Below are 13598 nucleotides of genomic sequence, written 5' to 3' on the forward strand. Positions count from 1 at the left end.
GACTGAAGAATAAGAGCTAGGAATATGATAGGTCGAAACTTTAACGGACTTTAGACTTCGTCACTTTTTTTTCTAACCATTTCTCTAACACTGGCCTCGTGATTATTGTTGCTGGCTACATTTGGCAACCTCGTTCACTTGTCTTGCTTGTGGGTGAGTTTTTAGCTTTGACTGTAGCTTAAATATTGCAATATTAGTGACTATACTGTACTAATCTCAAAATTATTAGTTTTGTCTGATTAGACCCAATTTTGCATTTGGGGGTGTGTTTGACAATGTCTTATGAATTATATTCTTGTTTTTTGGTTTATGGCCCTCCTCGTATAACTTTTAACAATTTAAGGACAGGTGGATTATTTTTCATGTAATTTGCTATATTTATCTAAAAAAAAGTTGAATGCCTATTTGTGTATTACAGTTTAGGAATTTGTCGTTTTTCTGTGAACCACATATGCATGTAAAACGCCAGGCAATCTGGGTTAAGATTGTTTTTAACTCTTCTGTTTGCTTTGTCAATGCATCGGTCCAACGTTTACTTAATGAAGCTCCAAGTGTCGCAACAGGCAACTTATATCTTCAACCTTTGGTTACTCAATTAACGTTTCACTAGAATTTAACTACTGTAATTGGCTACCGTTTTCAACACTAGACGTAAATAAATAAAATCAATTTCGCCTGGGAGGAGCAAATGAACATCCATTCGCTCCTCCCATTCGAAATAGATTGGATGTTTAGCACCGTCAATGGTACTGAAAAATGAGTGTATTCGCAAACAGTCCTCCTAGTGTACATTATTTTTACACCTGTCGTTGTCAATGGCAGACAATTAGTTATCAATATCATCGTCATTTTACAATATATTCCCATATTACACGTATATCGTATACATGTCATTTTCACTATATTAGCTCTGAGATCACAATCCAAACCTTTTTTTTAATGTCAAAAGTGAAATCAGACCATCATTAAATCTTCCAGACATGATTAGTTGCACTTTGTCCATTGACGTGACCTCAGATAATTTGAAAAAAAAATCAAACTTTCTGAATAATTAGTCTCACAGATGCAGACAGTACAGGAAGAGTTGTAACAATCACATCAAATTCCTTTAATTTCAGCAAAATTTAGATGCATGGTTTGTAGTTCATATTTGGTCGGCATTGTCAGTATTGGATGGATTAAGAATGGAATGCTAATCCTCATTATTAGATCAGCACTGTGCAAGAACAACAACAATGTCTTTTACGAACGGCAATCACATCACCAAGGATATGTGGGACTCGCACAACAAGATGATGCTGGAGCCTCTGGAAATCAACGATAATGAGGTCAGTATATATGGAAATATGCTTGACTTTTATTGTAACGTTTTAATACAATCTCATTTAAAATTATTACTCAGTGTGTCTATCACAGTCCCATCATTCAACAATAAACAGAATTTCCTTTTTTCCTGATTACATTCGAATATCAATTTATGGTTGCTTCTTTGGTACTGGGGCGGCCTGGTGACAGAGTGGTTACCACCTCCCCCTCACAGATCTGAAATTGAGGGTTCAATTCCCGGGATGTTCTCCTCAGGCATGCGTTGGTTTTCTCACTGAAGCGCTACCTCTGCTTAGGAATGCTTCTACATACACAATATTCAGGTTACGAAAAGCCTCGATGGGAGCCATTTTGTCCCAAAATACCCAAAAAAAATCCAAGTTACCAAACGTTAAACATAATCAAACATTCCCCAAAACGTAAATACACTTCCTTTATTAGGTTATTTTGTTTTTGTATTGTCATGGTGAAGTTGCTTTCCCATTGGCTATTTCCCAACAACTCGGTGGGCTCCCATTGAGTAGAAGGAAACTGCGTCTCCACGATGCTGGAACCGAGGTTAGCATGCTGTGGGAGGACGCAATGGTGCGCCCATAAAAGGGTAGCTGTCCGGTTCACCATTAGACATTCCAAAATTCACGCAGAAAGAGGAAAAGACACATTTCAGACAGTTTCCCAATTCCCTTCTGACCTTACATGTCTTTTCTGTTGCTTTATTACATTTAATGACCCTGATTACATGGACATCTCAACTCTAAAGGGAGGGTTTGAAAACACAAGTGGGACGTCTAGTGTGATTTTCTACATGACCAAAATACAGTCATACCTTGAGATACGAGCTTAATGTGTTTCGGGACTGAGCTCTTATGTCGATTTACGCGTATCTCAAATCAATGTTTTTCAAAACTGAAATCTGAGTCAGCCCACAATTGTGTTTCAGGTATTCTCTATCATTAAAAATGAGAAGCACAGGCAGAAATATGGGCTTGAGTTGATTGCTTCAGAGAATTTCACCAGCAGAGCTGTTTTAGAGGCACTTGGATCTTGTATGAACAACAAGTACTCCGAAGGATATCCTGGTCAGAGGTATGAAAATATATACAATATATTTATATTGTGCTATACTTTACGTACCAATTAGTTATCGATATGCTCCTGTCAAGAATTGACATATTGTTTTCAAAAAGATTTTACTCTTTAATAGGGAAGCCCGGTCTTGCAAGTGGTTAGCGCGTCAGCATCACAGCCCTGAGGTCCTGGGTTCAAATCCAGGTCGGTCCAACTGTGTGGAGTTTGCATGTTCTCCCCGGGCCTACGTAGGTTTCCTCCGGGTACTCTGGTTTCCTCCCATATTCCAAAAACATGCATCGTAGGCTGATTGGACATTCTAAATTGCCTCCAGGTGTGGGTGTGAGTGTGCATGGTTGTCCGTCTTCTTGTGCCCGCCGATCGGCTGGCCACCAATTCAGGGTCTCCCCCACCTCAGGCCCAGAGACAGCTGGGATAGGCTCCAGCACCCCCCGTGATCCTAATGAGGATAAAGCGGTTCAGAAAATGGGATGAGATGAGAAATGAGAACAAGGAAACCAAGTTTTCCAGTAGATTAATAATTTCCACTGGAATTTGTTTTATGTCACTTCACTGGCTGCCATTAACAGAGGTGGAACGAATTAATTGGATGTCTTCATCTCAAGCGCAGGGATCATTAACCACCGCCTTCTAGCGGGCAAACTGTATTTATAACACCTGCCATATTTTCTCACATAAGCCATATTTGTAACAAAAAAATGACTGAATCAAGGGTACGGCTCGTGGCCAAATTAGACTTGACATGCACAAAACTACAAGGTGACAAAGACGAAACCCCATAACGCAAAGCAATGCGGTTGTTATGGTCATTTATTTAAAAATGGAAAACATAAACGGATAAAACGCTAAAGTAAATTTATGAATAAAATCAAAGAAAAAAATACACCCTATCTTGCATAATACATGAAAAAACTCCTTTATTTGTGCCTGCCATTGGTCGCTCAGGGCGCCGCCATCTTACCTTTTACCGGTAGTTCAACGTGCTCTGACTGGCCAGAGGCGAGTAGCCTTGATACATCTGTTCGTAGTGTTTACCATGTCAGCACATCCCAATAGTTGTTAAGGCTGATCGAAGGTCTTGCAGTCGATCATTAAAATATCAGCCTTGATACCTGCATAATGTGTATCTCATGCTATTATTGCATCCAGAGATTCGAACACATTTCCTGGTTATACTGCTCACGTGACTTCCTTTTTGAATTCGTCCACGTGCAGGCAACACCCTTTCGGGTACAATCCAGTCGACGATCCTTTCAATTCATACAGTATCTCAGAAATACCACGTGCGATGATTTCTCTTGAGATTTTCCCCTTCAAAGTAGTTCATTTGTACTTCCTCTTAAAACCATGAATATGGAGGTCAAAATTGTGAATCAGAGAGCTAATTATATGAGATTTATCGTAAAATTCAACGATTTAAGGCAATTTTAAGGCTACGGCTTGTGCACGGAGGCAGTCAATATGCGAGAAAATACGGTAGTCACATCTCTAACTTTCATTTTATATGCTCAATGCTCGCTTGATTGTAGGTATTACGGTGGAACAGAGCACGTAGACGAGCTGGAAAGACTCTGCCAGAAAAGGGCACTTGAGGCCTATGGTCTGGACTCGGACAAATGGGGCGTGAATGTGCAACCTTATTCAGGTAACAATCTGTTTAAACATCTCGATTTAAGAGAAGCATTATGGAAGAACAGTTTACCCATCTGCCTCACAATTGTGAGATATAGTTGTTTGGATCTGGTTTTGCATGTTAGGATGGGTTTCCTTCTGGTACTTTGCTCAGGATGAACTGAATAAAATAGATTCCTCTCAAATTGAGTAAGGAAATGTCAATGTTTTTCTGTGTAGGTTCCCCTGCCAACTTTGCTGTTTACACCGCCATTGTGGAACCACATGGTCGAATCATGGGCCTGGACCTTCCGGATGGCGGTCACCTAACGCACGGTTTCATGACTGAAAAGAAAAAAATCTCTGCAACATCCATGTTTTTTGAGTCCATGCCATACAAGGTAAATAACACACATTGTTTAGATCATCGGACCACGAGCCACCCCAGTCTGTCAGAGAAATAAATATTAACGTTTTAAATCTCGCACACACGTCACCGTCGATGCTCAAGTATAGCGATTGTGAGACACTGGAGCCCTGCACCCAGGCTTCCCAGATCACTAAGATTCCAAACCAATTACACAGTAAATATAACCGACTGTGATTGTGCTCAATCTGTCAACACTGCTCTATCTATGCAACACACACTCACTCAAGTGCTTATCTGACTGTTGCAGCTTGAAACAATCAAAGGGCAACCTAGTTGTTTTTAAGAAGTGCGTTTCGGGTCACTTTGGAAATTCCTGTCTTGCAAACGATAACTTCATTTGCAATGTGGCAAATTATATTTCTATAACAGATATATTAACAATTTTGAAAAGCAAGTAGGGGCGGCCCGGCGACTGAGTGGTCAGCACGTCGGCCTAACAGTGGGGGAGCTGGGTTCAAATCCAGGTTGGTCCACCGGTGTGGAGTTTGCATGTTTTCCCCTGGCCTGCGTGGGTTTTCTCCGGGAACTCTGGTTTCCTCCCACATTCCCAAGACATGCATGGTAGGCTGATTGGACACTCTAAATTGCCCCTAGGTATGGGTGTGCATGGTTGTCCGTCTCCTTATGCCCTCCGATCGGCTGGCCACCAATTCAGGGTGCATCCTGCCTCTGGCCCGGAGACAGCCGGAATAGGCTCCAGCACCCCCTGCAACCCTTGTGAGGATATGCGGTTCAGAAAATTAAAGAATTAAGGAAAAGGTTTGTATACATATAGTATATTATGGGCATTCCTGTCAACCTAAGACTATTGCATACATCTGTTTGACTGGCTACAAACATCCTTATATGGACTTCATATCCTTATGTGAATCAGCCCCAACAAGAAAGAATATTAAATACACTTTATTAATGTGTGACATACAAAATACATTTTTAAATCAATAATATAATCACATAATAATCTAATGTGCATAATACTGTTTGAAAAGAACTATTATACATGATTGGCATTGTACTCTGAAACTGCCTTCCTTGCCAAATTCAAATGTTCTTCATCTGGCTTAAAAAAAAGCAACATCCCTCCATGTTCATTTTGCATTGCAGCAAGGCAGTAAGAGTCTCTGGAGCTAATGATTTCGTAAACTCCGTTTGAACTTTGATTGGACACGTATGAGTGGGAGTGTGAATGGTTATCCGTCCATCTCTTTGTGCCCTGCGATTGGCTGGCCACCGATTCAGGGTGTCCCCCGCCTCTGGCCCAAAGCCAGCTGGGATAGGCTCCAACACCCCCGCAACCCTAATGAGGATAAAGTAGTTCAGAAAATGAGATGAGATGACAAAAGCCAAGTACACACGGGTTTGCATGTAAAGCCAAGAAAAACAAATCAACAACTCCCACATATGGTTGGTGGTTCTCTGAGTATGCCGCGCTTCCAGATTTTGACGTGTTACTACTCCCGACTCACTCAGCTGGTTCTTCTCCAAAGGGAGAAATTGGAAATATGACAATGCGTACGTATCGCTTGGCTTCACCGTTGTTTCAGTGGGAGAGTAGCGAAGACCAGTAAGCTTCCTGTCCAAATGCAGGCATTTAAAGCCAGTATACCACAATCACAGTGATAAGATGCTTGAGTTTTTTTCCAGCAAAACATCCGAAATATTTATATCATTCATGGACTATGATGCTAACAGTGCCCGCAGAACAAAAAATAATTTAGATGCACTGCATTAAAGTATCGATAGTCAAATGGAGGACTACAGGCTAAATAGGCATCTGTCAACATAACATTGGTGTCAGTGGTCAGAGAGGGGAAAAAGCACGTAGTATTAGTTGCTACAAAAAAGTGCAAATTATAGTCCGGAAAATATGATATTAAAAGTTTTTTTCCCCAGTCAGCAAGTTTTATTTTTCATTTTTACGCCATATGTTGCCATTTCTGTTGAGAAGTTGTTAAGTGTTTTGTTTTCAGGTTAACCCTGAAACTGGTTATATCGACTATGATCGACTGCAGGAAAACGCACGTCTTTTCCACCCCAGGCTCATCATCGCAGGTTATCTACCAAATGCACATGTATTACTTTTTTGTTTGTGCATTGTTGTATTTTTAAGATGTGAAGTTATGTGTTTGTCTTACTTCAATAATCAATCTGAATTAGAGTATTATCAAATTCATAAAGTTTAAAAATATTCAGGGGTGGGGGAAAATGCACCATGTTGCAAAGGGTAAACTTGAAAGTTTGAATGTATTTCATCTTAACCACTGGTTAAACATTTCCAAATGAATATACTAAGTACATAATGAAACAGTTGTTTCCTTTTTCAGGAACCAGCTGCTACTCCCGTAACATCGATTACAGCCGCATGAGGCAGATTGCTAACGAGAATGGCGCGTATCTGATGGGAGATATGGCTCACATCAGTGGACTGGTCGCTGCTGGAGTCGTTCCTTCACCCTTTGACGACTGTGACATTGTTTCCACGACAACGCACAAGACCCTGCGTGGCTGCCGAGCTGGACTGATTTTCTTCAGGAAAGGTCAGTTCTCATTGTCATGAAGTATCTGAAGCTATTTAAGATTATGCTTCATTCATGTCTGCTCTTGTCAGGTGTCCGTAGTGTGGATGCCAAGGGGAAGGAGACTCTGTATAATCTGGAGTCTTTAATCAATCAGGCTGTTTTCCCCGGGCTCCAGGGCGGACCGCACAACCACGCCATTGCAGGTTGGCTACTTACAGTACTTAATCTGGGTCACTTTTTTACATGATGGGTTCCCATACAAAGTCAATTTAATTGCACGAGCATATCACAGCCACCTTCAGGCATGAGGCAAGGGACAGCCTGAATTGGTGGGCAGCCAATCGCACGGCACAAAGAGATGAACAACCATTCACACTTAAAACTAGGCGCAATTTCGAGTGTCAAACATGTTTTTGGGATGTGGAAGGAAAATTAGATACCGGAGAAATGCAAACTCAACACAAAGGTGTGGGATTGACCCCATGATCTGATAACTGTGAGGCCGACCTGCTAACCGTCCTCCGCCGGGCCACCGTTTTAGTGAAATGGTTTAATTTTGTTATGAATGCAGTTTCAGACTCACACTTTATTCGGTTTTATCACGATTTGGGAATATAGTTTCAAAGTTATTGCTTTATTTCTACAACTATGCAATATTTTTTTTACCATATATAGAAATAAATATGTAGGACACTTTGCTTTGGATTAACAATATTTTTATTGCATGCAATATTTAATCGAACCTTGTTTTATGGCTTTATACACTCAAATCAAGTGTGATGGTTAAGTGACAGCTTGAAGTAGACCCAAAAATTGTCATGTAGTCTTGGAGTTGCGTGACCTCAGAAGTCACATGTATCCTAACAGATTTAAAATAAAATTTCAAATTAGAACTTGAGTTTTTATATTGCAGCATCTAAGAGCAAGGAAAAACAATATTTAAAAGAAAACTGCACCCAAGGACATTTCTTATTCCATTTGTTCCTTCCATTTTAATTGACAATCAATAATTGAAAAAAAATACTGATGTATATTTTTCACCATAAACAAACAACCAAATTACTAGATTTTCATTCTCCTAATTGGGATGCTGTATTAAATAACAAAAATGGACCAGACCTCAATTTGATTGTTTTCTGTAATTTGTAAAAGATGCACTATTTTCCAAATCACCTGACCACCAATACAATAACAATGAAAATATTGTTTCTTTGTGACACAGTAAAGTAACAAATTTCACAATTATGGGTTTGTTTTGGTTGGGTGTACATCGCCTTTGGAAAGTTGAAAAAGGAGGAGAGGAGTCTTTTATTTTCATGTCAAGTCTTTGGCAAGTTTTAGCAAAAGTGAATGGTAGGTGCAATTTTTTTAAATTTTTAAAATATTTTTGTTGTACATGTCCAGGTGTGGCTGTGGCTCTCAAACAAGCCATGACACCAGAGTTCAAATCTTACCAGGTGCAGGTTCTTGCCAACTGCAAAGCTTTGTCTGGTGCCCTCATTGAGCACGGCTACAAGATTGTTACAGGTTGGTGTCAGGTTCTTTAACTCATTGGCGTCATCTAAATGGGAGTGCTGGAATTGCTGCACATTCCCAGTTAAAATCGATTAAACGTTTAGCGCTATCAATGGCAGTGAAACATGAACACTCAATCCTAGCCATTCAAGTTGAATTAGTTTTGATCTATATATAACCATCAGTTGCAGTGAATGAGTTAAAGGCCACATATCTATTTTTAACCCAAATTAAAATGAATATTTTCCCAAAATCTCAAGGATTTAAAGGGCTATGAAATACTGCCCTTTATGATCAAAATATCTAAATGATAGCAAATCATATTTTTCACACAGATCAATAAAAAAAGGGACCATACAGGCATTAAGAAAGAAGATCCTAATTTGTCTTCTGTTCTTAGCTGCCTTCACTCCACCCACTCGAAATATTTTGACACCAGTTGATGTCACAAATGGTATGCAGATTTTTGCAATCTCAAAATATGCTACCAGTAGGCTTTCTATCATTGTGACAATTTTCAGAATTGCTGAAAAACATTGCGCATTCACTTATGCAGTGTTTTTGATGGAATAATTATAAAATGGTAAAAGACTTGAGTGCCAAATTATTTTGCACATGTAAAATTACATTAGTCCAGCCATTTTCATTTTTGACATTATCACAATTTTTATAAACCTTGCACGTTGTCAAAATGTTCATTTATTTTGAGTTAAGTAGCGTGCGCACTTCCTTTTCAACGACATGTGTGCATTCTCATCAGTGATTTGGATTGGATTGGATAACTTTATTCATCCCATATTCGGGAAATTTAATTGTGACAGTAGCAAGAGGGTGAGAATGCAGATACAGGCAAGGTATAGTTACACATAGTTAGTTACAAGTTAGACAATGCAGTCGCAAAGGCCGCAGAATAACAAAGCAAAATTTCAAGCAATATAGATGTCCACAAAATCTGAGTAATAGTTGATTTGCTGTTTGTGCTTTCTATTTCTTTGCAAGAATTAACTATTGGGAAAAAAAGGAAATTATTTGAAAAGCATTAGAAAATCAAATAATATTGAGCTTTATTTTTTAACGCATGATTGATAAATACGATGAGGAAAAGGGTCACAAAATCTGAAAATTCTCTTTATCCACTATGGAATAAGATTTTTGACATTTGGCAGCTCTATCTGGGTTACATATATTTACAAACGTAATATGGTGTCATTAAACGCAGGGACACGCCCCCATACCCCCCCCCCCCCAAAAAAAAAAAAACGGGATTTTTTTAAGTGCATATTGACAGACATGAGCAAGTGATAGCACTGCAAAACAGCAACCTTTAGCAACACTCCCCCATTTTAGTAACGACAGTGAATTAAGGATGAAATCCATCGTATCCCAGCTAATGTTGCAACGGTCAATGAGGAATCTCAACATGAGACTTATACAATACATTTGTACATGAATGTAAGGACGTAGTTTTAAACAAATGAAAATTCCATCATTGTTTTCATGAGTGACATGTTTTAAAGGTTTAATTTGCCACGAAAATGTGTCTTCCATCTCGCTTAGTTTTATTAAATTGTTAAAAATTTCCATTTTTTATGTACCAAGGCAGTACTACAATACTCCCTGTTAAGACATTACCGAAAATTTATTAAAAACTAAATTGGCTGGTATTTTCAGCAATACATCTCCAATTCATTTCTGCATCAACTTGGGTGAGGGGCTGGCAGTAGCAATACGGTTCCCACCTCCCTGCCAACCACCACCCACATTCTTTTTTTACAAGTGCCAATCAACGTCTTCCCATCAGTAAGGCACAAAATCCCACCAGACAGCAACTGCCATGGCAAAGTGTCAACAGTAAGCTTAATGTCTTCATTTTTTAAAATAATATGTTGAAAGTTGTGATTATATTTTCATTTAAAGGTGGTTCTGACAATCATCTGATCCTGTTGGACCTGCGTAGCAAAGGAACCGATGGAGGACGGGCTGAGAAGGTTCTGGAAGCCTGTGCTATTGCTTGTAACAAGAACACTTGTCCAGGTCTGGCTTGTTGTTCACTTGAATGTTAACAAACATACAGATGATTTTACTGGATGATCTTTTCATGCAGGGGACAAAAGTGCCTTACGCCCCAGTGGACTGAGATTTGGCACCCCTGCTCTCACCTCCAGAGGCTTGGTGGAAGAGGACTTCAGGAAGGTGGCAGACTTCCTTCACAAAGGTGAGGGATGGAAGCTAATGTTATAATGGCAAGGCTAGGTACATTTAGTTTTATAGGACAGTTCAAAACAAACTCCGGCTTCCTCCCACATTCCAAAAACATTGCATAGTAGGCTGATTGGACACTCTAAATTGCCCGTACGTAGGAGTGCGAGGGTGAATTGTTGTCCATCTCCTCGTACCCTGCGATCGGCTGGCCACTGATTTTGGCCTGAAGTCAGCTGGGATAGCTCCAGCACCCCCTGCAACCCTAGTGAGGATGACACGGTTCAAAAAATAAATGAATGAATCAGTTCATGATTTCCTCGCGTGGCGACACCGAGAACCTAGAATGTGAGGGAGAAAAAAAGGCGGCGAAAATGCTGCTGCACAACTTAGGCTTTTAATGAAAAAAGTTCAATACAAAAGTGAGAAAATAAACAGGGAAAGAATGCAAAACGAGGAGGCAAAAACGTAAATACTAGGGAACACGAGGCAATACTCCCACGCTGATGTCACGAAACAGTTTCGTTAAATAGACGTCACACGAACTAATTTGAAACACGAAACAGGTGGTTTAGGAGAAACGGAATACCTGGGGGGACACCAGATGAGCACAAACAATGGGAACACGCACGCACACACACACCTCTACCCAAAACCCCAACAAAACATGCCAAAAAACGGATGATTTGAAGTGTATTACATCACACAAGTCAAAAACAAATAAAATAGTACTTTAAGTCACAATAAATCAAGTCAGTTCAAAACATTTGAAACAGGAATTAGAAATAGAACAGCAAAATTACTTACTGAACTACTAAACCCGCTCTGCATGTTAAAAAGATTCAATTAAGTCCCAGAAGAATTCGTCAATTGTGTGTCTGAAGTAAAATTCATATCTAAATTGTCTGCAACTTTTCCTTTCTAAACATTCAGGCATTGAGCTGACCTTAGAGCTGCAGAGAAGTTTGGATCCCAAGGCCACTCTGAAGGAGTTCGTCCAGGCGTTGGCCCAGAAAGAGAACATCCAGCAGCGTCTGACTGAGATCAAAGCAGAGGTTGAAACTTTTGCAGGTCATTTTGCCATGCCCGGCCTTCCTGAGCTGTAAATTATGGCAAGGTGGATGCTACTGTTTAGTTCTAAGGAGGATCATTATTGAAGCTTTTACATGCTGCTTCTGATGTCTGAATGTGTATTTTTGTAAATGGTTCGATTAGACATGCTTTATAGGCTTAGATCAAGATGCATTTTTTTTTCTTCAACGGAGCTGTTTTTTTAATTGTAGCATCACGCTGGAAGCTACAAATCAATTTTAACCATAAAAGGCTTCCTGCTTTTATTAGTTGTCCATATTCCTGCACCGGATACATATATAATTGAGTTTTTTTTCTGTCATCAATCGTGTAAGGTATTTGACACCAAACACGTATGTTTTGTGTTTTAAATACACTTTTTTCTAAAATACAAAAAATAATGCCGACTGTTAATTTACCTGCCATTTTTTTATTCATACAAATTAAAGCTGAAAAAGAGAAAGTATGCATGTGAGTCTATCATTTTATCCAACAGGGTACTCATGCTATACGTACGGTATGACAATTTATCACAAAATGATTTAAACTTTTGACATTTTGCACATGTATTGTCATTATTGGTGTAAATACACCTATTCCTCCAATGTATGTTTTCCTCAGCAAAAGCAGCCAATTTCTGTTGATTACTCAATTTTGTAATTCCATATGCCCAGGCATGTGCACAAACATTGCCATCGCCAAAATTATTCATTATACTAGGCAAAACCCATTCATTCATTTTCTGAACCGCTTTATCTTCGGAGGGGTTCTGGAGCCTATCCCAGCTCACTTCGGGCACGAGGTGGGGGACACCCTGAATTGGTGGCCAGCCAATCTCAGGGCACGAGGAGGCAGACAACCATTCACACACACACTCATACCTAGGGGACATCTAGAGTGTCCAATCAGCCTACTATGCATGTCTTTGGAATGTGTGAGGAAACCGGAGTACCCGGAGAAAACCCACGCAGGCCTGTGGAGAACATGCAAACTCCACACAGATGGACTAACCTGGATTTGAACCCAGGACTTCCACCGTGAGAGCGATGCACTAATCACTCATTTGTCGGGCCGTCCCGTGATGAAATGCGATTTAAAAACATTGCATTACTTATTTTCAGGGTCCGTAGACATCAACTTTTGGTAAAATTAGGTCGGTGCAAAAAAATTGATTTTGGAATAATTTTGGGAGTTTATTTGATTCCTGGTGATAAAACCTTGATGAAAATGACTTTAATTTGTTAATATAGGTGACTGTTTTAAATGAGAAGATTTTCAGATGGTGGTTTGCTTTGAGATATTTTCAATGCGCCAGCTCAAAAAAGGTTGGGAAACACTAGAGGACGGGTCTCCAATTCCGGTCCTCGAGGGCCCTTATCCAGTCTGTTTTTCGTGTCTCTCTCCACCAACCCACCTGTATTGAACAATCAGGATCGCGATCAAGCTCCTGATTGATCATTTCATTAAGGTGTGGTAGAGGTTGGAGATATGGAAAACAGACTGAACAGGGGCCCTCGAGGACCAGAGTTGGAGACCCTTGCACCAAGGGTGTCAAACTCGGGTTTGTTCGCGGGCTGCAATAACATCAACTCGATTTCATGTGGGCCGGACCATTTTAGATATAATATTTTTTTTAAATTGGATTATAAGAACTGGATCAAAAGCCCTAAATATTCAGCTTTTTTATAGATATAAAACTTTATTTGAACTGTTTTTTCTTAGTAAGGGAAAACATCTAATAATCATTTGTTTTTCATTTCAAATGGAAACAATTAAAAAAAAAAAGTCAATATTAAAGTGGAAAACCGAAAATATTTTTATATATATTTTTTTAGATT

The 13598-nt window shown here is 39.6% G+C and overlaps 1 protein-coding gene across 2 annotated transcripts; it reads left to right on the forward strand.

Moving 5' to 3' along the window:
* Positions 1-3: 3 nt before the first annotated feature.
* Positions 4-12226, forward strand: shmt1 (serine hydroxymethyltransferase 1 (soluble)). Of its 2 annotated transcripts, none has more exons than XM_077619618.1 (12): positions 4-153; positions 1210-1328; positions 2267-2412; positions 3945-4060; positions 4267-4427; positions 6427-6508; positions 6781-6993; positions 7065-7178; positions 8380-8502; positions 10408-10524; positions 10595-10705; positions 11623-12226. In XM_077619618.1, the coding sequence occupies exons 2-12, from the start codon at positions 1236-1238 to the stop codon at positions 11793-11795; spliced, it is 1449 nt and encodes a 482-aa protein (XP_077475744.1). In that variant the 5' UTR covers positions 4-153; positions 1210-1235; the 3' UTR covers positions 11796-12226. The 2 variants fall into 2 exon arrangements, with proteins under 2 accessions (XP_077475744.1, XP_077475745.1); XM_077619619.1 differs by having other exon boundaries at positions 16-149.
* The last annotated feature ends 1372 nt before the right edge of the window (positions 12227-13598 follow it).

The sequence above is a fragment of the Stigmatopora argus genome, chromosome 14, assembly GCF_051989625.1.
Source record: "Stigmatopora argus isolate UIUO_Sarg chromosome 14, RoL_Sarg_1.0, whole genome shotgun sequence".
NCBI classification, from domain to species: domain Eukaryota; kingdom Metazoa; phylum Chordata; class Actinopteri; order Syngnathiformes; family Syngnathidae; genus Stigmatopora; species Stigmatopora argus.